We start from the raw sequence: 26,215 nt of genomic DNA on the forward strand, positions 1-26,215 counted from the left end.
TCATTATCATCCACTTATTTAACAAACATTACTAAGTTTGTTAAATATTATTTTTAAGGCGCTGTGCTGGGAGTAAGGGAAATGGACAAAAAAAATAAAAGTTTATAATCTAATAGGAGTTAGTCAGTCAATGATTATTTATCAGGCTTCTACTATGGGCCAGGCAATGTACAGGCAGTGAAGAGGGTGTGGTACAGAACAATAATAATAATGCAAATTAGAATATGAAGAAATAGTTGAAATACAAAGTCCTTTGAGATCAGATCAATCAACAGATATTCATTAAGCATCTACATTGTGAATGGTATTGTACTCTATGTTTGCCTTTCCAAAAAAAAATATATATATATACACATATATATATGTACAAACATACATATATGCACGTATATGTACATGTGTAGGTGTGTATACATACATATATACATGTGTATGTGTATATATGTATATATATACCTCAGACACCAGCTGTGTGACCCTGGGCAAGTCACTTAACCCTGCTTGCCTCAGTTTCCTCATCTGTAAAATGAGCTGGAGAAGGAAATGGCAAACCACTCCAACATCTCTGCCAAGAAAACCTCAAATGGGGTCATGAAGCCTGGGACACAAGTGAAACTGCTGAATAGCAACAACGACAGGGGCAGCTACGTAGCCCAATAGATAGTGCTAGGTCTAAAGTCAGTCGGACCTGAATTCAAATGTGACTTCAGACACTTACTAGCGATTTGGGTAAGTCACCTAACTTCTATTTGCTTGTTTCCTCAGATGTGAAATGAAGATAATAATGGTATCAACCTCCAAGGTTCTTATGAGAGTTAAATGAGATAATATTTGTAAAGTGTTTAGCAGAGTGATACATAGTAGGTGCTTAATAAATCCTTGTTTCTTTTTTTCCTTATAATTTATACTAAAAGTTTGTTGAATTTACAGAAGACATTTAAGCACATTATCTTATTTGATCCTTGCAAAACCCAGTGAGATAGAGATGGTTTTATTATCTCCATTTTTCAGATGAGAAAATTGAGGTTCATTTGCTCAAGGCTACCAAGCTAGTAAATGCCAAGGTGTTAGCGCCAAGACAAAACATTTTTGTGACTTGGGCAGAGTTTGAAAGTTGAGCCCATTATGTGTGGCTCCCTTTTATGTATTGTTTTCTTACACTAGAATATATACTTCAAGTGTAGAAACTGTCCTTTTGTATCCTCTTTGCTTAGCACAGTGCTTGGCATAATAATTCTTGTTGTCTTGCTTTCTAGTTCTGAATATTTAATCTCTGAGGTTCTACCCATCAGATTGGCAAAAATAACAAAAAAGAAAAATGGCAAGCATTGGAGGGGTGGTGGGAAAATAGACACATTAATGCACTTTTGGTAGCATTGTTTATGGGTACAGGCATTCTGGAAAACAATTTGGAACAACTTCCCAATGTCACTAATCTATGCAAATCCTTTGACCCAGTGATCCATTTCCCAAAGAGTTTAAGGAGAGAGGGAAAGGGCCTATATGTGCAAAAATGTTAATAGCAACTCTTTTCGTATAGCTGAATGAATTGTGATTCATATGAATATAATGGGATACTACTGTGTTTAAAGAAATGATGAAGGGGATGAGAATCTAGGAAGATTTTGATGAATTATGGCAGTGAAATGAAGAGAACCAAGAGAAAAAAAATTATACAACAACAACATTGTAAAGACAAAACTTTGAAAATCTTATCAAGGCAACAAACAATCCTGGTTTAATAGGACCAAGGATGGTGTGTGCAACTCTAAGAGAAATTATGGATATGGGATGCAGAATGAGACATCTTCTTTTGGACATTACTATTGTGGGGATTTGGGTGATTAGATGGTACAGTGGATAGAGCTCAAAGCCTGGAGATATGAAAACCTGAATTCAAAGCCCTCCTCAGACACTCACAAGCTGTGTGACCCTGGGCAAGTCACTTAACTTCTGTTTGCCTCAGTTTCCTCAAGTGTAAAATGGAAATAATACTATTTACCTCCCAGTGTTATTGTGAGGATCAAATGAGATAATAATCCTAACAATAATAATAATAAAAATAAAGTACAGTGCCTGGCATATAGTAAGCACTATATAAATGTTAGCTATTACTATTATGATTAATGTTGTTATTATTATTATTGGCAATTAAGTGGCACAGTAGATGCAGCACTGGATGTGGAATCAGGAAGCTCTGAGTTCAAATCCAACCTCAGACAACTCACCTGGGTAAGTCGCTTAAGCTGTTTGCTTTAGTTTCCTAAATTTTAAACGAGGATAATACCAACTGCCTCCCAGGGTTGCTCAGTATCCTCATTTGAGGATCAAATGAGATAATTTTAAAATGCTTAGCACAGTGCGTGGTGCATAGTAAATGCTATGAATGCAAGCTATTTATTATTATTATCATCACAAGGGTTTTGTTTTTTCTTCTTTTTTAATGGGAAATTGGGAGAGAGAAAAATAACTGTTAAATGGAAATAAATTTTTGAAAACTTTTAAAAGATGCAACTAAAAAAAGGAAATCAATTAAATATATTAAAATATTAAAAATATTCGATAATCTTCTCACTGAGAAAAGGGAAAAACGTGCTTGCATCCAGACTTTGATCTACTCTATGGGAAGGTATGCTCTTTAAAAGCTCCCTCGCGGGACACCCGCTCCCCTCAGGGGTTCTTTCTTTCCTGGGTCTTTACAGGTTGTCCAATCTCTTTGCCAGGTTGACTGATTGACAAGGCGGTTCCAGGAGGGCTCTGGGAAGGCCCCGCCCCTTTCTCGCCGGCGCTCCAACCTCTCTCCAGACACCTGCGTGGAAGTTCCGCCTCGCGGTTGCGTCGTGATGTCACCACAGACGTTGGCGTCACGACGTTACGTCAGTCTGCGGCGGCGTGCCGAGGACGTGAGAAGACCGGAAGTTGCTACTTTTAAACAGCGGCCGCTTCGTGGAGGTCCTAGCGGCCTGTTAGCGCCTGCCTTTTTTCCCTTTGTCCCGGGGTCACCGTCCGAGTTGGGCCGGGGGAGGGCGGAGCGTCCATCCCGCGTGCTCGGGAACTGTTAGGGGTGGGGGTGAGTGACGCCCGGCGTGGTGGGCAGCCCTGATGGGAGGAGCGCCGAGCAGCCTCTGGCTCCAGGCCCTGGAACAGTGACCGGCGGGAGGGGATAAATGACCGGCGGCCTCACGATGTGGGCCGCCCGAGCGCTGTCCAGAGCTCTGCGCGCCTACTTCACCTCCGCCCCTTGCCCCAGGCCCTCCCAGCCCCCCAAAGTGAGCATCCGGGATGCCCTTGTGAGCCAGAACCCACGTGGGGAGAATGTTAAAGTGCAGGTTGGTGAAGTGTTTGTTTTCGTTTGCTGTTCTAGCCCTGCCCAGCCCCCCCGAGGGCCCATCTCCAAACCGCACAAACCAAGGTTTATGCAAGAATCATATATGGCTCCCCATTTTCTCCTTGGCTTGGACTCATTAATGTTCACAAACCTATGTTCAGTAAATAAACAAAAAAAGAAACTCATACGCACATAATTTGCCTTTTCAATAAAACGTGATAATTTTTGTATAATTTCTGTCACAAAAATATAGAGGCCTTAAAGCTATATATCCTATTACCGCCTCATTTCTTATTAAAGCCCTTATTATTACTCCTTTTTAAAAAGTCATTGTCACTTCCCAGTGACCGATTTCCCCATCTTCCCCGATGTCCTTTGTAACAAGCGCAGTTGAGCAAAATCAGTAAATACTTTGGAGTCATGTCAGAAAATACATGCTTCATTTTCTCTCTGGCCTTCCCCCTGACTCTCCCGTCCCTTTTCAATGAATGTTTTCGGATTGTTTATAAAACAGAACCTAAGCTACTGTTTAAAGTTTTAAGTTGCATTTCAAACTACACTTTCCTAGCATTTTCTCCCTGGAAACTAAGGTCAAGATTAAAGGAAGAAGAAAGAGATGGAACAGATGAGCTCTCAGAAATTCCCTTACCTGAGGCAGTCTGATTTTCAGCAGATGTGTGATTGTTTAAAGACATCAATTCAATTGGCAATCATTGAAACAGCATTCTTGGTCTCACACAGCAAGAGACATGACTCACCATTCCTACCTTGTGTTTCTATAGGTTTCATATTTCTTCAAATTTTGCCCTCAGAGTTGTTTATGGGCTTGCTGTGACATCCAGTGAAGTTTGGCTGTTCCATTTTATGCTTGTTCATTTTGGATTTATAAAACCATTTATGTTTTACAGGGAATGCTGTAAGCGGTTTTTTGCTCTCCTGATCTATTTAGTCAGATTAGAGCCTGCTATGTACCATATGAGATGGAAGGGCTATTTGGCATTTTGTCTGTCTTTACACAGCCTAGAATACACTTCCTCCTCACCTTTACCTCTTAGAATCTTTTAATTCTTTCAAGGCTTAACTCAAGTCTCTTCTACAGAAAAATCTTTCCTGAACCTCCTGGTTGTTACTATCCTCACCACACTTGTGTTATATTGAGTTTGCTTCTGTGTAGAAATGTCTCTTTCCAGTAAAGTGTTAGTTGTTTGAAAGCAGTGACTCTGTCCTTTAGTCTTTAAATCTCCAGCAAATGCCTCGTACATAGCAATTGCTCTAAAAATGCCTGTGGAATTACTGAATTTCTGTGGTGCTTGATTTTAGTTTAAAATGTCATTTTTTAAATTAAAATTAAAAATTAAAATGAAAAAAAAATTAAAAATAATGTTTAAAATTGAGCTCATATTAAGAACTATGTTTTACCCCACCCTTAGGGATGGGTTCGTTCAGTTCGATCCCAGAAGGAAGTCTTGTTCCTCCATATAAATGATGGGTCATCTTTGGAACATTTGCAGATTGTAGCAGATCCAAGCTTAGACGGTTGGTAAGTAAAAAGTTTTTCAATTTTTTAACTTTATCTGAAGACATTTTTACGACCTTTTTCATGAGATTTGAAAATAAATTCCTTTTTTATTGTGATGTGAGGACTGAAGAACAGTGTTATATGACACTAATACCAACGCCACAGCAAATTTCGTAATTTACATAGATGAAGCACTCATTACATTTTGGACTGTTCTAATTTTATGTATTATACTTTCATAATGGAGTTACTTGTGATAATAGTGGAAATTTATGTCATACTTTAAGGATGGAAAAGTGCTTTACATATATTCTCATTTGAGCCTTGTGACTATTTTGTGAAGTCCATACTATGGGTGACATTAGCATCATATTACAGATAAAGAAACTGATGCTTAGGTACACACATTATCTCTCTTCTACTAGATTGTAAGTTCTAAAGGAAAACAATAACGCATACTCATTTTTGTTATGTCCTGACAACAATCAACCCCAGTTTAAGAGGACCAAGGATGATGTATGCAATGCTGGTGAAATGAACGAACTGTTGTCCAAGATCATAGCTTTTAGAACTAGAAAGGTACATTAAAGGCTACCTGAGGTCAGGACAGTTAAATAACTTAACACAGTCTTTCAGTGAGCATACATTAAGCACTCGTTATTTGCCAGGCCCTGTGCTAAGCACTAAGGATGAAAAGAAAAGCAAAAACAGTCCCTTCCCTGAAAGGGTTCACAGTCTAACAGGGAAGACAACATACAGACAACTATGTACATACAAAATATATACACAGTAAATATGAGGTAATCAATCTAGCACTAAGGAGGATCAAGAAAGGCTTCTTGCTGAAGGTAAGATTTTAACTGAGACATGAAGGAAGCCAAGAGATGGAGATGAAGAGGGAGAGCATTCCAGGCAGGTAGTAAATACTGATAATAAATAGTAGTTTATTTAAACCCAGGTCTTCAGACTCCCAAACCAGTTCTCTTTTTATTTTATTACATCATATCACGTTGCAAATTCAACTGAACAGATTTTTCAGTTTGACCCAGTTTACCTCTTAACATAAACATAAGCTGGTGCCTCATGTTATTTAGCAGCATTCCTGATGAATGGAAAGGCAGCTTCTTAAGTGAATGCAAGTGTTTTTGAGAGGTAAAAAGGAAAGTACTTAGGAAAAAAAAAACAGGCTGTTAAAATAATTGAAGAATGACTAAAGCTTATACTTGTAGCTTTACTTTGAAAATATACTACTGTAATGCAATGTAATCTCTTTCACTTGTATATATTCGGTATATTCATGGTTATTTCTATATTGTCTCCCCCAGTAAAATGCATGCTCCTTGAAAACTGGGTACAGAGACTGTTTTTGCCTTTCTTTGTATCCCAGAGTATATTCTAGTTCCTGGTACCTGGCTAAATGTTCAATAAATACTTGTTGATTGACTGAAGAAAACACTTGTAACTGTCAAAATGAACTTTTGTTAAAGTGTACATCGTTCAGCTTTATAGTTTACATTGTATATTATAGGCAGCATGTTTTAAAAGTAGAAAAAATCCAAGTTATCCTTAAATAAAGGTGTTAGACTACATGAGAGGGGCAGTGTGGTGTAGTTGAAGGAGTACAAATATTGTACTTCAAGTAAAAGGACCTGGATTTGCGTTGGGGGTCTTCGACTTACTAAATTGTATGATAAGTGATTTAACCTGTCTGAGCTTCAGATCCCTTTTTGTAAGAACAGGGATCTGGACTGGATGATTTTATGTTTTCTTCTCTATCTAATGGTTATGATTCTGATTAATTTTTCTTAAGTTTCAATAGGACTTGAGAACTTTATTTTTTTGATTTATACTTTATTTTATAAAGTACTGTGTTTTTTCCCCCCATAAAATATAGATTTTTCCTGTATGTACATAGTTGTCTGCATGTTGTCTTCCCCATTAGACTGTGACCCCCTTCAGGGAAGGGACAGTTTTTACTTTTCTTTTCATCCTCAGTGCTTAGCACAGGGCCTGGCACATAAGTGATTAATATTTGCTTACTGACTGGCTGTCAGTAGTATGCTAGAACCTCTCTGTAATAATACTCCCTGTCGATTAGAATTCTTTCTTTGTACTCTTTTAAAGTGGAGTTAGTTAATTACAGAAGTACAAATTCATAAATGAAATTGTCCTGCAACATGACCTCAAAGGACAGTTTTTTTTAGTGTGCTTACAATACTGTTCATAGATTGCCAAAACATAGCTAGTGAAGTTGGTAAAAGATCAGATGTTATGTTGAGTTCACATGGGTCAACAGTGCTCGGCTTCCTCTTCTTTGGAGGTCTTCAGTAGAGAAGCTGAATGACTACTTGACTGATGTCATAGTGGGGATTCCTTTTGTATATGGGTGCTCCTAGATGGCCTCTGGGGCCCCAACTCTCACAGTCTATGATTCCATGACTATTTCATGTAAGATTAGGGAGTAAAGTAATAGGTTGTTCTTGGAAATTCTAATTTAAATAATTATTAAAAAACTAGAAAGAGGAAAAATCTGATACTACTATTTACTGTGTGTCCCTGATTGCCCATAAGGGAGGATGAAGTGTTCCCCTGCCCCCCTCAAAAAAAGGATGAAAGGCTATCTTGTGAAAACAAAGAAGCCAAAGGATCTGAAAAGAAAGAGGAAGTCCTGACTGGTCTCAAGAGGTTGGAAAGTGGAGCATGGAGAAAAAGAGGAAAAACGGAAGAAGAATCTTTGACCACTTAGAGTCAGGTTCTTCCCAAAGAGAAGTGAACTGGATCCTCTGGAGATGAAACAAATGTCTGCCCACCAAGGAATGAAGATGTACATCTATACATGCTATCCAGTAATGGTCATGAAGAAGAGAGGAGTAATGGTTGTAGGCTCCCTGCTGAGGGATACTGAGGTCATTGTTTGTGGAGGACAATAGCTCTCTGCTCTCTTTCTGGGTCCAGGATGGTGTCCAGTGGGTGACATGAGGATGTACCAAGATTTGTTGAATTGAATGGCTACTACTGACTAATGATACTTCCGGAAAGAGCCTAGAAAGCATTTACTAAAATATGGCGTTGTGAAAAAGAAACTGAAGACCTAAAGAGGACAGGTATTTTTTTCAGTCACTGCTGCCCACAGAAGGCAACGGCTTTAAACAAAGAGGCGTATTTGGGGAAGGAGCAGCTGATTAAAAGACTGGGCTTTATTTCTTTCTTCTTTACTTCTTTTCTTCCTGAGACACTTTCAGTCTTCCTCAAAATCGCTGAGAAGACATCTAAAGATTAATTATTTCCTTGAAGGTGGCACTCTCTACTACTGGGATAAATATAAATATCTGGTTTCTTTTCATAGATGAGGAAAAGAAGAAAGCTTTTCAGGAAATTTCTTGTTTCTAAAGACAAATATCATAGAATATTAACTGCAAGTGCCAATGTCACCAGTAAATATTACTGGCCCAGAGTGATGACTGATGTCAAAAAATGAGTCTGGAAGTTTCTAAATTGACTTTGAAGCTCTCTTGACAGTTTTGAATAGCATGTAAGAAGTACCTGATATCCCCTAATAAACTTACAATAGTAATAGGAGCTAGAGCAGATCCAAAAGAGAGCAATCAGGGATACAGAAGTAAAGAATGACTTTTTTTTTAATCTTTAAAATGCCTTATTGATACCTTTCCTCCCATATTGATTAGGGTCCATAAACTCACTTCTCCTTTCCCTCCAAATAGAAGTCCTTCTTTATAACAAATATATCTAGTCAATCAAAATAAATACTTGGTCATATCTGAGAATGCATTTCTGATTCTTCTGTACCTTCAGTCTATCACTTCTCTACTGAGAGGTAGAATGTTATTTTGTTAAATTTAATACATTTGATGGTATCTTGGGAAATATTTACTGTGTTAAAACATAGTGTAAATGCTGTCTTCCTAGTCTTCATCTTTTTTGATCCATATGCATTTGACATTGACCACTCTCTTGCTTGGTCTTCTTTCTTTTCTAATTTATTTTATGACACTACTCTCTCCTGGTTCACCTCCTGTCTCACCATCCTTTTCAGTCTCCTTTGTTAGCTCATCTTCTATAGTCCCTGTAATTGAATGTTCACCAAGGTTCTGTTCTAGGCCCTCTTCTCCCTCCCCACTCTCTTGATAACTTCGTTAGCTCCATTCCATCTCTGTGCAGATGAATCACTTATCCATTATGCAGCCCCAGTCTCTCCTCTGAGTTTCAGTCTCACTTGACCAGTTGTCTACTGAATATTTCAAACTAGTTGTCCTGAGAGACATATCAAACTCAGCATGGCCAAAGCTGGACTAATTATGCTCCTCCTCCTTCTTCCAAACTTCACCATTTCTATTGAAGGCTTCACCACCCTTCATTTATCTCAGGATTGTAACCTCAGTGTCTTCCTTGAGATTTCTCACTCTCATATTCTTCACCCCACATATCCACTCAGTTTTTAAATTTCTACTTCTACAGCATCTCTCACATCCACCCCCTTTCTCTCCACTCATAGCTTCCACCTTAGTTCAGGCCTTCATCACCTCTCACCTAGATTATTACAGTTGCCTCCTAATTGGTCTCTGCCTCAGATCTCTTACCACTCTGATCTATCCTCCACACTGCTGCCAAAGTGATTGCCTTAAGCACAGATCTAATCATGTCACTCCCTTACTCAGTCAACTCCAGTGGCCTCCTGTTGCCTTTCAGATAAATACAAACTCTGTTTAGCAACTCCTCTGTCACATTGGAAGCCCTGCATAACCTCAACCCAGCTTACGTTTCCAGCTTCATTGGACATTACTTCCCCTCCTACACTCCAGGCAAACTAGCTTTCCCTCTGTTTCTCACAAACAACACTCCCCCTTCCCTCTCCATACCTTTACACTGGCTGTCTCATGAGTCTGAAATGAACTCCCCCCCCACCTTTTTCTACTGTCTTCTGCATGAAGCCTTTTCTCTTCTAACTTGTAGGGCGCTCCCCCACTGTATACCTTGTATTTAATTACTTTGTATGTTTTAGTATTTATTTATGTTGCATTTATGATGCACGTACTTATACGTGTATTTGTTGTCTCATTCACATAAATTTGTGGGTAGGGATTGCATTCTGTGTTCTTTTCTTCTTAATGCCTAGCAGTGCCTGGTACCTAATGAATACTTAATAAATGCTTATTGATTGGCCGATTCTGTCTCTAATCTGGCCATATATCGTTGGGATAGATTTAGTTGTTTTCATGATCCTGAGAAAACAGCTTGTGTACTACCCTATTAGCTATCTAATTTAAGACAGAGGTTTGCAATATTATACAGAAGGCAGAAACAAAAAAACATTACAAAGAAAAAGAAGAGCAAGAAAGCAAAATGGATGTCTGATGAGGCTTTACAAATAGCTGAGGAAAGAAGGAAAGTGAAAGGTGAAGGAGAAAGGGAAGGGTATACCCAACTGAATTCAGAATTTCAGAAAAAAGCAAGGAAAGATAAGAAGGTTTTCTTAAATGAGGAATGCAGAGAAATAGAAGAAAACAATAGAATGGGAAAGACAGAGATCTCTTCAAGAAAATTAGAGCTATTAAGGGAACATTTCATGCAAAAATGGGCATGGTGAAAGACTAAAATAGTAGGGATTTAACAGAAGTAGAAGAGGTGGCAAGAATACACAAAGGAACTATACAAGAAAGAGCTTAACATCACCAATAATCATGATGGTATGGTTATTGATCTAGAGCCAGAAATCCTAGAGAATAAAGTCAAGTGGGCCTTAGGAAGTATTGCTAACAGTAAGGCTCGTGGAGGTGATAGAATTCCAGCTGAGCTATTTAAAATCCTAAAAGATGATGCTGTTAAATTGCTGCGCTCGATATGCCAGAAAATTTGGAAAACTCAGCAGTGGCCACTGGTTTGGAAAAGATCAGTTTCTGTACCAATCCTGAAGAAGGACGATGTCAAAGAACGTTCAAATTACTGAAGAGTTCTTATTTCACCAGACAGCAAGGTTATGTGTAAGATTCTGCAAGCCAGGCTTCTGCAATATGTGAACCAAGAATTACTAGAAGACCAGGCTGGTTTTCAGAGAGGCAGAGGAACTAGAGACCAAATTGCCAACATTGACTAGATTACAGAGAAAGCAAGGAAGTTCCAGAAAAACAGCTGCTTCATTGACTACACTAGAGCCTTTGACTATGTGGATCACAACAAAACGTGGCAAGTCCTCTAAGAGATGGGAGTGCCAGGTCATCTTACTTGTGTTTGGAGTCCTGTTTAAGGACTTGGAAGCAGTAGTTAGAACCAAACATGGAACAACTGCTTGGCTTAAGATTGGAAAAGGAGTACAACAAGGCTGTATATTGTCACCTTATTTATTTAACTTATATGCAGAGTACATCATATGAAATGCCAGACTGGATAAATCAAAAGCCAGAATTAAGGTTGCCAGGAGAAATACCAGCTATCTCAGATGTGCAGACGAGCTCAAGAGAAGGGGGCCGCTCTGATGACAGAAAGTAAAGAGGAATTAAGAAGCCTCTTGATGAGGGTGCAAGAGGAGAGTATAAAAGCTGGCTTGGAGCTTAACATCAAAAAATCTAAGATCTTTACGACTGGTCCCATCACTTGTTGGCAAATAGCGGGAGAAGAAATGGAAGCAGTGTCACGTTTTATATTCTTGGGCTCAAAGATCTCTGCAGACATCGACTGCAGCCATGAAATTAAAAGACACTTGCTCCTTGGAAGGAAAGCTTTGACAAATCTGGACAGCATACTGAAAAGCAGGACAAAGATCTTTCGGATTGTGATGCTGGAGAAAACTTTTGAGAGTCTCTTGAACAGCAAGATCAAATCATTCTATACTTAAATTAATTCAAGGTACTCACTGGAAGGTCAAATACTGAAGCTGAAGCTTAAATACTTTAGCCACATAATGAGAATATGGAATTCATTGGAAAAGACCCTGATGTTGAAAAAGATTGAAGACAAAAGGACAAGGGAACAGCAGAAGGATGAGATGTATATATAGTATCATGGAAACAATGAACATGATCTTGGACAGACTTTGAGAGATAGTTGAGGATAGAAAGGCCTGGCATGCTATGATCCATGGGGTTATGGGAGTCAGACATGACTAAACAACAACATTAGCTACCATTAGAAATGGTGGGGATGTGTGTGAAATTACCCAAATATTATCTGTGAAGTTAGCTTCATAAACAACCTAAGGAATCTCTGAACATATATTTTAATCCTTGCAGCTACCTCCTGATTATATACCCTAGTTGTGGAGTAGAGAGTTATGGATAATCCAAACAGCATCTTTGAAATACTGTTTGATACACACTTATTTTGCTGTGGTTTCTGATTTTAATTTTAGAATTTTACTTGTTGTCTGTATTCTTGGCCTTAGTTGGATGGGCAGGAGGAAAAGAAGGAAGCATTGGACTACAACCCATGATTTAATTATTGGGAATCTATTCGCTGATCATAGGAAATCTTGGTTATGGTTAAAATTCAGTTGTTGGAAGAAATTTTTTTTTTTTTGTCAGTCAATCAGCAAAATTTATTAAACACATACTCTTTGTCAGGTATGGTACTAAGTAGCGAAGATACAATGAAAGATAAAACTAGTTCTTGATTTTTTTCCCCCAGTTTTTCTTTTTCATTTATTTATTTATTTATTTTTAATTTTCAACATTTACTTCCACAAGATTTTGAGTTCCATATTTTCACCCATCTCTCCCCTCCCCCCACCCCAAGATGGCATGCATTCTGAATACCCCTTCCCCTAGTCTGCTTTCCCTGCTATCTCAGCCCCCTTCCCCTTCTATTTTCCTGTAGGGCAGGATAGATTTCTGTACCCCATTTCTTGTATTTCTTATTTCCCAGTTGCATGTAAAAACATTTTTTTTAAACGTGTTTTTTTAAACTTTGGGTTCCAAATTTTATCCCTTCCTCCCACCTCACCCACCCTCATTGAAAAGGCAAGCAACTCAACATAGGCTGTACTTGTGCAGTTATGCAAAACACTTCCATAGTAGACATGCTGTGAAAAACTAACTCTATTTCCCTTAATCTTATCCCACCCCCCCATTTATTCTATTCTTTCTTTTGACCCTGTCCCTCCTCAGAAGTATTTGCTTCTGATTACCCCCTTTCCCAATCTGCCCTCCTCTCTATCATCCCCCTACTCTCTTGTCCCCTTCCCCTCCTATTTTCCTGTAGGGTAAGACAGATTTCCATACCCAATTGAGTGTGTATGTTATACCCTCCTTAAGTCAAATCCAATGAGAATAAGATTCACTCATTTCCTCTCACCTTCCCCGGTTCCCCGCCACTGTAAGAGCCTTTTCTTTTCTGTTTTTTTTTTTTTTTTGGTGAGATAATGTACCCTGTTCTACCTTTCCCTTTCTCCTTCTCCTAGTATAATCCTCTCTCACCCCTTAATTTTATTCTCCAGATATGACCCCTTCATCTTCAACTCACCGTGTGCTCTCTGTCTATCTATCTATCTACCCATCTATCTATCTATACATATATATACATACATATAATTTTTTCCCTCCAACTACCCTAATACTGATAAAGGTCTCATGAGTTACAAATATCATCTTTCCAAGCAGGAATGTAAACAGTTCAACCTTAGTAAGTCTCTTATGATTTCTCTTTCCTGTTTACCTCTTCATTTTCCACTTGAGTCTTGTATTGGAAAGTCAAATTTTCTATTCAGCTCTGGTCTTTTCATCAAGAATGCTTGAAAGTCCACTATTTCATTGAATGACCATTTCTTCCCCTGAAGAATTATACTCAGTTTTGCTGGGTAGGTGATTCTTGGTTGTAATCCTATCTCCTTTGCCCTCCGAAATATTATATTCCATGCCCTGCAGTCCCTTAATGTAGAAGCAGCTAAATCCTGTGTTATCCTGATTGTGTTTCCACAACACTTAAATTGTTTCTTTCTGGCTGCTTGTAATATTTTCTCCTTGACCTGGGAACTCTGGAATTTGGCTACAATATTCCTAGGAGTTTTCCTTTGGGAATCTCAGGAGGAGATTGGTGGATTCTTTCAATTTCTGTTTTGCCCTCTGGTTCTAAAATATCAGGGCAGTTTTCCTTGATCATTTCTTGAAAGATGATGTCTAGGGTGTTTTTTTGATCATGGCTTTCAGATAGTCCAGTAATTTTTAAATTCTCCCTCCTGGATCTATTTTCCAGGTCCGTTGTTTTTCCAGTGAGATATTTCACATTGTTTTCTAATTTTTCATTCTTTTGGATTTGTTTTACAGTGTCTTGATTTCTCATAAAGTCACTAGCTTCCAATTGCTCTATTCTAATTTTTAAGGAAATATTTTCTTCAGTAATCTTTTGGACATCCTTTTCCATTTGTCCAATTTTGCTCTTTAGGGCGTTCTTTTCTTCATTGGCTTTTTGGACCTCTTTTGCCATTTGGGTTAGGCTATTTTTTAAGGTGTTATTTTCTTCAGTATTTTTTTGGGTCTCCTTTAGCAAGCTGTTAAGTTGCTTTTCATGATTTTCTTGCATCACTCTCATTTCTCTTCCCAGTTTTTCCTCTACTTCTCTTACTTGCTTCTCAGAATCCCTTTTGAGCTCTTCCAAGGCCTGGGACTGATTCATATTTTTCTTGGAAGTTTTGGATGTAGGAGCTTTGACTTTGTTTTCTTCTGGTTGTATGTTTTGATCTTCTTTGTCACCAAAGTAAGATAATATAGTCTGACTCTTTTTGCACTGCTTGCTCATGATCCCAACCAATTACTTGAGTTTTAAACTCTTTGTTAAGGTAAGAGTCTGTTTCCAATGTGGAGAATATACTGTCCCAAGCTTCAGGGGTCTGTACAGCTGTTTTCAGAGATACTTCTAGGGACCTGAAAAGTGTGAGTTCTTCCAACGTGCTATGATAAGGAGCGAGGTGTTTCCTCTCCACTGCCACAACAAGCTCCACCATGCCAGCACTCCTCCTCACCCCAGGACCAACCCTCAGAACTGTGACCCAGATCCAAGCACCGGTAAAGCAAGAGATCCCTGCCTCAGCCCTGGCATAGAGATCCTTGCAGTCCCCCTCTGATCAGCCACTTGATTCCCCCTCAGTCTGTGGGCCGGAAGCTCAGAAGTCAGCCACTGCCCTCCAGGTGGCTGAGATCTAGCTTCTTTTCTCATCGCAGTAACAGATTTTTCCCACTGACCTTCTAAGTTGTCTTTGGCGTTCGTGGGTTGAGAAGTCTGGAAACTGCCACAGCTGCCCGCGATTCAGTCCTCTGAGACCTGCTCCAGGGTCTCTGCGGCCTGCGTGCCCATGCTGAACTGTGCTCCTCTCCCAGCCCTGCACGATATACCTTTCTGATCAACCATCCAGGCTGTCTTGGGCTGGAAATTTGTTTTACTCTGTTTTTTTGTGGGTTCTGCTGCTTTAGAATTTGTTTAGAGCCATTTTTTGGTAGGTATTTGGAGGGGTTTGGGGGAGAGCTCTGGCACGTCACTGCTTTCCCTCCACCATCTTGGCTCTGCCTGGAAGAAATTTTTAAAAGCTTCCAACAAGCATTAAGAAAATATTAGTGCTCTGATTGCAAGATTTCAGTGAACACTGGTGCATTACATATAGTAAAATGTTCCTGCCTTTGTTGTTGCTGTTTTAGTGATCTGACTTTTGGGAGTTCGGTGGAAGTCCAAGGGGTACTGGTAAAAAGTCCTTATAAAAAGCAAAACGTGGAACTGAAGGCAGACAAAATTGAAGTCATTGGACATTGTGATTCTAAGGTATGCTGTTTGATTCTAGCTCGTACGGCCAAGTCTAGCTCGTATGGCCAATTTGGGAGATCGTGTTGAAAATATTTACAGCTTTCTTTTCAGCGTCCCTGCTTTTAATACACTCATCTACAAGACACTTGGCAACCTGAGGAATGCAGAGACAGCAGCAAAAATCATTTAGGTGTTAAAGCCTTAGATTAATGTGGGAAAAATAATTGGTTTTGCTTGTGCATTTCTGTAGTGTTTGTCACTGTTGAAACTGGGCTCTTTGACAGATGTACCAGCTTAGCTTGAATAACAGAAACAGCAAGGGCTGGACTGGTTCTTTTAAGTTCCTGTGTGCATAAATGCCCAACATGTGATAAGCAAAAGGCTTAAGTGAGGAGTTGATTCTTGGTTTTTCTTTCTAAATGTGAAATCTTCCTTCAGCTGGAATTTCAGTAATAGGAAATTCTGCTAAAGTGGAAATTTAGTAAATGCTTATTTCTGTTTTTGCCATAGTGCAGGTTAGAGTCATTTAAGTTGTATGTCTGTTTTGTAGAGTGCTGGAAAGATCGTTATCAAATATTTTAAGGATAAAAAACAAAGGAAGGAGAAGGAATATCTAATTATTTCAAATCAGAGTTTAGTTGATGTAAAGAAGACTGAAGTTAAAAGAGGTGAGGTAGGAAATTTCTTAAGCCACTTTAGATTAACACCTTTATTTTAAATCAGATCCAAATTTTGTATTTTTTCCTAGCATCAGCCACATAGCTTTGTATATAATGGTTGTATCATATGGCAAGGAATTCTGGTCAAATTATATAAAATTGGGTACTGAGACATCTGGAAAATAGACTGCCAGAAAAGAACATATGGAGCACACAGAAAATTGGATAATGATCAGTAACTTTTTCTTCCCTTTTTGAATTGTCATTTTGTCTTCATTTGATGGCTTTTTTGATTCTTGCCATTTATTTTTCAGTTCTTGAGTAGTCTTCTCCTTGCTAATGTTGGTGTGGATACCTAATGGCTCTTTGCTTTCTGTGTGGTGTCATTTGAATATAGGCATTAGAGAAAGGCTGGTTGGTTAATCCCAGTTTTCAGTTTATGTAGTCACATTTCTAAGGCTTCATTTGGTTTTGCTTTAAAAGCGTGTGTGTGTTCATGTGCATGTGCGTGTGCACGCACAAGTATGTATCCAGGACTTGGGAAAAAAGACAAGCCAAAAGGAAACAGATTATGGGTATAATAATTTTAATAAGTTCCTTTTTGTTACCTTTGTATTGTTTTCATGGAAATTTTTACTTTAATATAAAATTATGTACTTTACTGGCTCATTATGATGTTGTGTTTGTTGAGGGCTGTGCTAGTTTAGGACAGGTTCTGACAAGCCCTACCAAATTGGGAAGATTTCAAGTCTAGTCTTATTAAATAACTGTCTCTTATCCATGGATCAGCCTAAGGAAAGGCTTATCACCAGAAATTTCATTTGGGGGTGATAGAAATTATAGCCACTGTTTCTCAGGAAAACACTTTCTACCAAGAGTTTTAAACAACACTTTTTAATAATACTTTTTTTCTGAGGGGTAATGATCCATACACATTGTTGGAAGAACTAATGAAATCAGAGGTCCTTAAAATACTGAAGTATACAGAAATTTTTGCATGTTTTTTGACTGAAAACATATTCATGGAATCATTTTGCCTAGTGATATGAGAGCAGGAAGTTTTGTTTCAGTTAACAAGCATTTATTTAGTACCTACTTTGTGCAAGGCACTGTTAGGCATGAGGGAAACAAAGGTGAAAGCTGATATAGTTTCTGTCTTCAAGGAGGAATGAGTTGGGGAAGAGAGATTGATATATATAACAGATAACTCTAGTTTAAGTTAAAAAATGATGTTGTGAACAACCATATGAAAGAATGATTTAGATCACTAATGTAGGATATTGTCTGCAGGCCCCCTAGCATTTGCCTGTTGGGTCCTCGTAGCAGGGCTAATGCTCCACCCATGGGGTTCTAAGTGTAGTCTAATATAGTTGCTTTAAAGCCCTCATCTGCTGTGTTCCCCATTGTTGACTGTCAGTAATTACTGTCTGAATATAATTTTTCATATTATTTTTTTCAATGAGCAAAAATATTTTTTCTTTCCCTTCTGCACCCCCTCTCTTTGGAAAAAAAGAAAAATAAAATAAAAACAAAGCTTGGCAATGCATAACAAATATACATAATCAAGCAAAACAAATTTCCACATTAGCCTTAAAAAATATATATATATATATATATATATATATCTCTCCCTGTCTGCACCCTGAATCCATTACCTGTCTGTCAGGAGATAGGCAACATGTATCATCATTGATCCTGTGGAATGGTGGTTTTTCATTGTGTTGATCAGAGTTCTTAAACATCTTTCAGGGTCATTTGTTGTGTATAAATTGTTCTCCTGGTGCTGTTCACTTCACTCTATGAACTCATACAAGTTTTTTCAGGTTTCTCTTAAGTGTCATTTCTTATGGCAAATTGTAATTTCATCACATTGTTTACTATGATTTGTTCAGCTCTGTTTCAATTTATAGGCACCCCCTTAGTTTCCAGTTCTTTACTATGACAAAACCTAATATCATTTTGACCAGTGATCTCTCCTCGATATCACTTAACTTGAGCTTTTACAAAAGGATATTTACTGAGAAGATATAATAAAGATATAATAAGTACCAGTGGAGTACTTTGAAACCAGGAGCCTACTCCCCCTGACCACCTTGGTTCCTGGGAAAAATGGACTCAGACATCAAGTGGTGACTACCAGCATTCTTCCCACCAAGTTCATTTCTGGATACAGCATAGCCAGTGAAAGAGTCACTCCCTTCCCTGAAGGACAGGGGTCTGTCTTGGCTTGCCAGGTCTTTCTACTGCTATTTTGGGTCAACCAGGTTGCTCCTCAGAGTTGGCTTCTCACCAGGATTAGGTGCAGGAGTTCTGTTATGGTCTTAAATTGCTGCACTTCTGGTGGCTCTTGGCCTCTCCAAACTTACAAGTATATATTCTGTTCCCTTCTTCTCTTTCACTTAAGATAAGGAAAGAATAAACACAAACTATCCAAACTAATCCAATAAGCATTTATTAAGATCCTATTAAGTGATAGGTGCGTGGTGGGAGGCCTTGGGGATACAATTAATAAAAAGAAAGACAGTCCCTGCCCTGAAGGCACTTATAATCTAATAATATAATAATCACCAAAGTGAGACATCCTGGTGAGCATGGGGCCTGAGGCCCTTCCCCACCTAAAGGCCATCAACAGTTCTTCCTCTTCCTCACTTGAAAGCCTCCAGGAAAGAGACTGAACTTTTGTCTGTTCAGGACTTTCATTTTCACACATCATTCTAGCTCAGAAGCTACAACTTCTACACCTGTGCAATCCTCTGAAGCAGAAAGGGGAAGGACCCTTCTGTCATATCACACATTTCCTGAAGCAAACTCAGCACACTTTTACATGAGTTGGTACTAGACAGAGCATATTGCACATTATTCAAGGTTTGGGCCCTCATTGACTATTCCCCCTAATAATAATTAGAGAAATGCAAATCCAAACATCCCTGAGGTACCTCACACCCAGTAAACTGACAAAAGTTAGGAAGTGTTGGAGGGTGTGAAGAAAGAAAAACACATTAATGCGTTGCCTGTGGAGCTGTATATTAGTTCTGGAAAGAAGTTTGGAATTAGGCAAATAAAGACTAAAATGTCCAAACCCTTTGATTCAGACATTTCACTGCCAGGCAAATTAAAAAAAAAAAAGCTCCATAGACAATAGAGTATTTATAGCAGCACTTTTTGTGCTTTTTACCAAGACCTGAAAACAAATTAGATGCCCATCAATTGGGAAATGGCCAAACGAATTGTGGTATGTGAATGTAATGGAATATTACTGTGCTATAAAAGATGACAAACATGATACAGAGAAAGATTTAACATGAACTGATGGAAAAAGAAATAAGCAGTGCAAAAAAACCAAACAAACCCCAAAACAATATGAAGGGGGGAAACCACAAAACAAATGAAACTGAGTGTTGAAAATTTATAAAGACCTAGCATGACCTCAAAGAAATGTGAGAAGACACCTTCACCTACTCCTTTGTAGACGTTTAGGTTCACAAAAAACATCAGATTTTTTCAGTGTGTTAATTGGCTTTGCTGAATTATTTTTTCTTCCTCTTTTTTTTAAAAAAAAATTCTTTGTAGAAGATATCAGTAAAATCTGTTATTAAGAAAGAAAATAATGGTGTACATAGGAGAAGTCAGCAGTGTGGCATTTCTAGGATGGAGGGATCACCATATCTCCAGCTGGAGAAATCAGAAAATAAATTGTTAGTTGGCAACTCCAAAACTTGGAGTTGCACCTTACTTGTGTTTTGAAGGAGGGGAAGATGTCAGTATATAGAGGTTGGAAAGGAGGTGAGTATCTTTCAGACGTAGGGGATAGTATGTCTAAATAAAAGGATAGGGGAGATGGTAAGATAGATCCAGGAACAATGAATCTATTTTAGCTGGAACTTATAGTTCATGAAAAGGGGTACTGTCAAATAAAATCAGAAAGTAAAGTTGGGGTCAGGCTGTAGAGCCTTGAATGCCAGGTAAGAGAGTTTGTATTTTGATTGGTAAATACCAGAGGATTTCTGAAGGTTTTTTGGTCGTATTTGGGCAGAAAAAATATCTTCAGAGACAGAATTTTAAAAAATCTTTACAAATCTTCAGTAGTATACACCATTTCATGCAGTAGTTTTAAAAAAATTGGCCAGATAGAAGATGGTGTTCAGAACATCATGAGTATGAAGTGATGGTGGGTTTTCAGGAATATTTTAGGTGATCATCTTGATATTGAACATCTGTAATGTGTATGAGGCACTGTAGAAAAAGGATTTGGGATTTCAGTCAGTCATTTTTTAGGGAAGAAGGCAGGGTTCTTCCTTTGGAACAACAGAAGTGATATCACTTCTGAAATGTCCTGAGAACTGATTTAATAAGAGCAGTCCTTTCTCCATTGTCTCATTTGTTTTTATTGGTCTTTGGCAGACATTCCCTTTTAAATACAAGGAGAGATATCCTCTGCAATATATTCGACACTACCCTCACCTTCGATGTAGGACCAATGCCTTGGGCTCTATACTGAGGGTTCGCAGTGAAGCTACAGATGCTATACACTCTTTCTTCAAGGTATGTAATTTACTTCAATTTGGTTGATCTTCCTTTTTATTCATTTCTATGAGGTAAGTTAAAATGTTTTACCGAACTAATCCTTGAAGTTTACATATCAAGTATAAAATCCATTTTTTGGCTTTTAAAGCCTTGTATGACTGCCTTCCTACCTTTCCATTCATCTTACACTTTATTCCTGCCATGTAATCTAACAACACTGACTTTCTTGCTTTTGCTTGCACATGGCATCATCTTATCGTTGCTCATTACCCAAATTACATCTCCATGCCTTTTCACTGTCTGTCTTCCATTCTTAGAATGCTCTTTCTCTTTCAAGGCTGCACTCAAATCCTACCTTCTGCAGTAGGCTTTTCTCAGTCTCCTTCCCCTCCCTGCTGCCTGGCCTTTCATTCTGAGATTACCTCAACTCTACCCTCTCTGTGTATCTTATCTATACATAGTTGTTTGCATGTTATCGTTCACATTAAAATGTGAATCCTTGCGTATATGAAGTATTTTTGCCTTGCTTTGTATACCCAGTACTTAGCACAATTCCTGGTACCTAGTAAGCACTTATTAAATTCTTGTTAACTTCATATCATTTACTAATAATAACAACTTACATTTATATAGTGGGTTAAAGTTTATAGTGTATTTTAGATATATTATTAAATTTAATTTTCACAACAACTGAGAAATATCTCTGTTTTAGAGATGTGAAAATAGAATTAGGCATGTTAAGTGACTTGTTCTAGGTCATATGACTAGTAGCAGAAACAGAACTTGAACCCATGTCTTCTGGCTCAGAATCACAGTTTCAGAGTTGGAAGGAACTTCCCTACCAGCCATCTGGTCTATATCCATACCTGAAAAAGAATTTCCACTACAACATCCCCACTAAGTGATCATCCAGCCTTGTTGAAGGCCTCAAATGAATGGGAATCCAGTATCTCCTTAACACATCCCATTCCTCTTTCATATGGCTCTTATTCTTATTCTTAAGAAGTTTTTCCTGACATCAAGCCTAAATTTGCCTGTTTGTGTTTTCTACTCATTGTTCCTAGTTCTTCCCTGTTGGGCCAGGCAGAACAAATTTAATCCCTCTTCAATATGACAGTCTTTCAGATGCTTAAATAAGACAGCTATTATGAACCTCCTCAGCTTTTTCATCTCTAGGTTAGCTCAGTTTCTTTAACCACTTGATGGCTCATGTGACCCAGACTTGACGTCCTTCACCACTCTAATTGCCTTCCTTCAGACACTCTCCAGGTTATCATTGTCTTTTCTAAAATGTGATGTCCTAAACAGATCACAGTACTCTAGATCTGTTCTGATCAGAGCAAAATACAAAAGGACCTTCACCCCCTTATTCTTGGAAGCTCTGTCTCACTTAATATCACTCAAGGTGGCATTAGCTTTCATGTTTTTCATGTCACTCTATTAACTCTATTGAGCTTGAAGTCCACCAAAACCCACAGATATTTTTCAGAAAGGTTGCTAACCATTCCTTCATCTTCTTATACTTACAGAGTTGATTTCTTGAACATTTGTCCATATTCAATTGTGCCATATCAGATTCAGCCCAATTTTCTAGCCTGTCATGATTTTGGAGTATGCTCACTCTGTCATCCATTGTATTAGATATCTGTCCTACCTTTGTGTCAATTGCAAATTTATTAAGGTTTCTGGCTGTGCCCTTATCCTTATCATTGTTAAAAAGAGTGTTAAATAACATAGAGCCAAGCACAGATCTCTGGGACAATGCGACTGGATACCTCCTCCCATGGATATGCTTGTATGTGTGTGTGTGTGTGTGTGTGTATGTGTATATATATATATATATGTATATATATAAAAGCATATATATGTTCTACCATGCGTATTCCAGAATACACATATTCTACCATCTATAAGCATCTACGTATAAGCATATGTAGATGCTTATAGATGGTAGAATATGTGTTCCTTTAGTGCACGAACTGTTTAATTTTTGTCTTTGGATCCTTAGTCCTAGGCACATAGTACGTGTTATAATTAATAACAAAGCATTAATAAATGCTTTTTGATTGATTGAAACATTAATCATTGCTAGTTGGGTCTAGCCATTTAACCTGTTCATAATCTAATCTTACTGTTGTCTAGACCATAACTTTCCATCTTTCACATGAGAACTCTGCCTTGAGAGCAATGACTATGTTTTGCCTTTCTTTGTATCCCCAGTTCTTTGAATAGTGCTGGGCACATAATATTTAATATGCTTGTTATTTGACAGACTTAGAATAGTATGAAATGCTTTATCAGAAGTTTCACTAAAATCTAGGTAAACGGTAGCTATATACACACATATATGTGTCTACTTCTTTAGCCATACTATCAAAAAAGGAAATAGGGTTAATCTAGTAAGACCTGTTCCTAATGATGTCATATTGGTTGTTTTGTGATTAGTATTTCTTTTTCACGATGGTTCATTAAGCATCTCTGATGGCTAGCTAAATTCAGAAAGGCTCATCACCAGAAGGTTGGCCACAACATGATAAATTCTTTTGGTCAGAATGATTCTTTAAGCCATCTCCTAAGGCAGTGGTTTAGTCTTTGTATAATCGACCCATTTGGCAGTCTGGCATAACCCCTTATCAGAAAAATGTTTCCTCTGCCCATAGTTATCAAAAAAATTTTTTTTAAACTAATTCAAAGGACCTTGGATTAAGAATTTTTTCTTAAGGTGTAATTCTTCACAGGTGAAGGAATTACCCACAACCATAAATAATGGCAGTATTGAAGTAAGCATTATTTCTCTCTACTTTGGATGAGGAAAAAGGAGGGTGGAAAAGGAACTCAAGTGGTATATCTCTTTTTTCCTTCTTCTCCAGCAGTAGAGACCTAGATTCTTTACTCAGATGTATGGCTTTTGGGATGTTGGGAGAAAAAGAATGTGCAGACAAGAGAAAAGGGGAAAGGAAAGGAAAGGAGACATCTTACTAGATATTTTTTCTGCCTTGAAAATGAAGAAATAGATATTCATATAGTATCTAGAGGTTTCCAGGAAACATAGAGAGAACATCTTCTTTCTGGCCAGCTGCAGTCTGAACTTGCCTTCCATATAGTCAGAACTCAGAGGTGATTTGTGAAAAAACTTTTGTATCAGCTGTCATCCTTCCCAAGGCTTTGCGGGCTGAGAGAGGAAGAGAGCTGTCAGCAGCATTTCACTTACAGAGTTCTTAGTAGCTCCAGGAACTGAGTGGTTTGTTTTGTTTTGTTTTGTTTTGTTTTTTTTGTTTTGAGATAGTATTACTCTTCCTGTTGGTTTTTTTTAAAATTGGGACATTTGCCTCCTCTATTGTGGCACCTCTCTTGTACTTTACATTCTTTCACGTCACTGATAGTGGTTCAGAAATCACATGATGATTTTTTTCAATACCTGATGATGTAGTTTATCTGGGGTAGGTGACTTGAATTTATCAAAGGCAACTAAGTGTTCTTTCTTGATCTTCTTACTTATCTCGGGTATCAATTCTCTATCAGTTATTTTTGTTCTCTTTCCAGTCCAAAGATCATTTACCCTTGCAGAGAAACAGAAACAAAATAAGCAGCTCTGGTACCTCTCTGTTGTCAGTTATCATTGTTCCATCTACCTTGAGCTATGGTCCTATCCTTTCTCTGACCTTTGTCTTTTTTTCCAATGTGACTTGAATTCTTACCTCACCAGGCTTTCCTCATTCTGATTTGTCACACTCCTGGTGCTGTTTTTAATTTTTACAGGACTCTGCCAAGCTTTTATATTCATCTACTATTACTTTCCCTTGCTTACATATTGAATACATATCTTTTAAAGATAAGGTTGATTGTTGCATCCTCTGTGTATCCATATTGGTCTTTTTGGAAACTCCCATTTTTTTTTCCTCTTTGGAATTGTTTTTCCTTTGTATCTTCAATATTCCTTCTTGAGTGCTTCCCCTCCCTCCTTGACTGTTTTCATTTGTAGGATTTTTGTCTGTAGGATCATCCTGCTCTTCCCCAGAAACTTTTGGATTCTGTTCTCTTAAAATCTAGGGTGCACATTAGACTGTCTGGCTTTCTTCTCTGGCAGAAATTTTAGGAGAGTAGTCTCTTCTGCATTAGTTTCCCATCATTCTCACCCTAGCAATCAACGTCTCCCTGGTGGTGAGTATTCAGATACAAAATAGAACTTACCCCTGTTGGTTCCTTCACCTTTTAAAGGATGAAATTATTATTGTAGATTTTTTTTGTGTGAGGCAATTGGGGTTAAGTGACTTGCCCAGGGTCGCACAGCTACTAAGTATCAAGTGTCTGGTCTGAGAACGGATTTGAACTCAGGTCCTCCTGACTCTAAGGCTGGTGCTCTATCCACTGCGCCACCTAGCTGCCCCGGGATGAAATTATTATTAAAGCAAGTCAAAAAGCTATTATTTGCTGTTTTGTTTTGTTTTCAGAGAAAGTGCGTCACAAATATCTGGATAATTAAAGTTTTCTGTTACTTTTGTGCCTCTGTTTCAGGTTTATGGTAGTTTCCTCAACTTTTCTTGCATTTCTTCTTTCCTCGGTAGTGATAGAATGTGATGGAAAAAAAATCTCATTTATTTTCTCATTGATCTTAATTCAAATGCTTTCCACCATGTTTTGCTTCCTCTGCTTCCCTCCTCCTCAGTTTCCTTAAGTGAGAATACCTTTTTAGTATCACCTCTTTCAAATGAGTATACATCCTAATATTACTTACATAATAATATCTCTCTCTGCTGCTCTCTGCCCCAGGTGTCTTGTTTCTTTCAAATAAAGCGTACCCACCATGGCTATATTACAGTGCATGAGGCTTACACCAACAAATCTCAATTAAATCTGTGAGGTCAAATTTGCCTCCTTGTGTTAGGCCCTATAATTTCTCTTGTTGCCAAAACTTTGGGCATTTATGCATAACTAATGGAGGCTCTGGAGTTTACAACTGGCTGCTTTATTGGATTTTGCCTCCTGTGAGTTTCTGATCTTAGCAGCATTCCTCCTACATTGTACGATCTCTTTCTATTTAGTTTGGTGAGTGTATTTGGCAGTTTTCTCTTGCATCACACTGTCACTGTGTTGGCATATATTTATTATTCTTAGGCCTAAACAAAATGTGTGTATATATGTGCATGAATGTGCCCATGTATCACTGCCACATGGTTTTATTGAATACTTGTTTATGTGCATAGCTCTTTGTTGGGTATTGCAGGAACTTTGGAAAAAACATGGAAACTACAGTCCTTTTTACGACCATAGTCCTGCTGAAGTAAACTAGACTGCAGGTACTTTGACTTGGACAATTCTGTTTTTCAGACAGCTTCTGCCAGGAGAACTGCAGTGAAGAAAATGTAGGCTTGGTAGGAAAGAAACTGTAGGGTAAGAACCCATGGGAATGATGGAAAGAAAGAGACAGCTGATCTGGGATTAGAG

The 26,215-nt window shown here is 38.2% G+C and overlaps 1 protein-coding gene across 1 annotated transcript in view; it reads left to right on the plus strand.

Annotated features, from left to right (window-relative positions):
* Positions 1 to 2,885: 2,885 nt before the first annotated feature.
* NARS2 (asparaginyl-tRNA synthetase 2, mitochondrial) overlaps positions 2,886 to 26,215 on the plus strand; it is a 156,960-nt gene continuing 133,630 nt past the window's right edge. The window contains exons 1-4 of the mRNA XM_027848156.1: positions 2,886 to 3,329; positions 4,759 to 4,868; positions 15,485 to 15,605; positions 20,648 to 20,788. Of these exons, the coding sequence (XP_027703957.1) occupies positions 3,168 to 3,329; positions 4,759 to 4,868; positions 15,485 to 15,605; positions 20,648 to 20,788 (534 nt within the window). The 5' untranslated portion in view covers positions 2,886 to 3,167. The remainder of the gene's footprint in view (positions 3,330 to 4,758; positions 4,869 to 15,484; positions 15,606 to 20,647; positions 20,789 to 26,215) is intronic.

The sequence above is a fragment of the Vombatus ursinus genome, unplaced genomic scaffold (assembly GCF_900497805.2).
Source record: "Vombatus ursinus unplaced genomic scaffold, bare-nosed wombat genome assembly UNPS02005659.1, whole genome shotgun sequence".
NCBI classification, from domain to species: Eukaryota; Metazoa; Chordata; class Mammalia; order Diprotodontia; family Vombatidae; genus Vombatus; species Vombatus ursinus.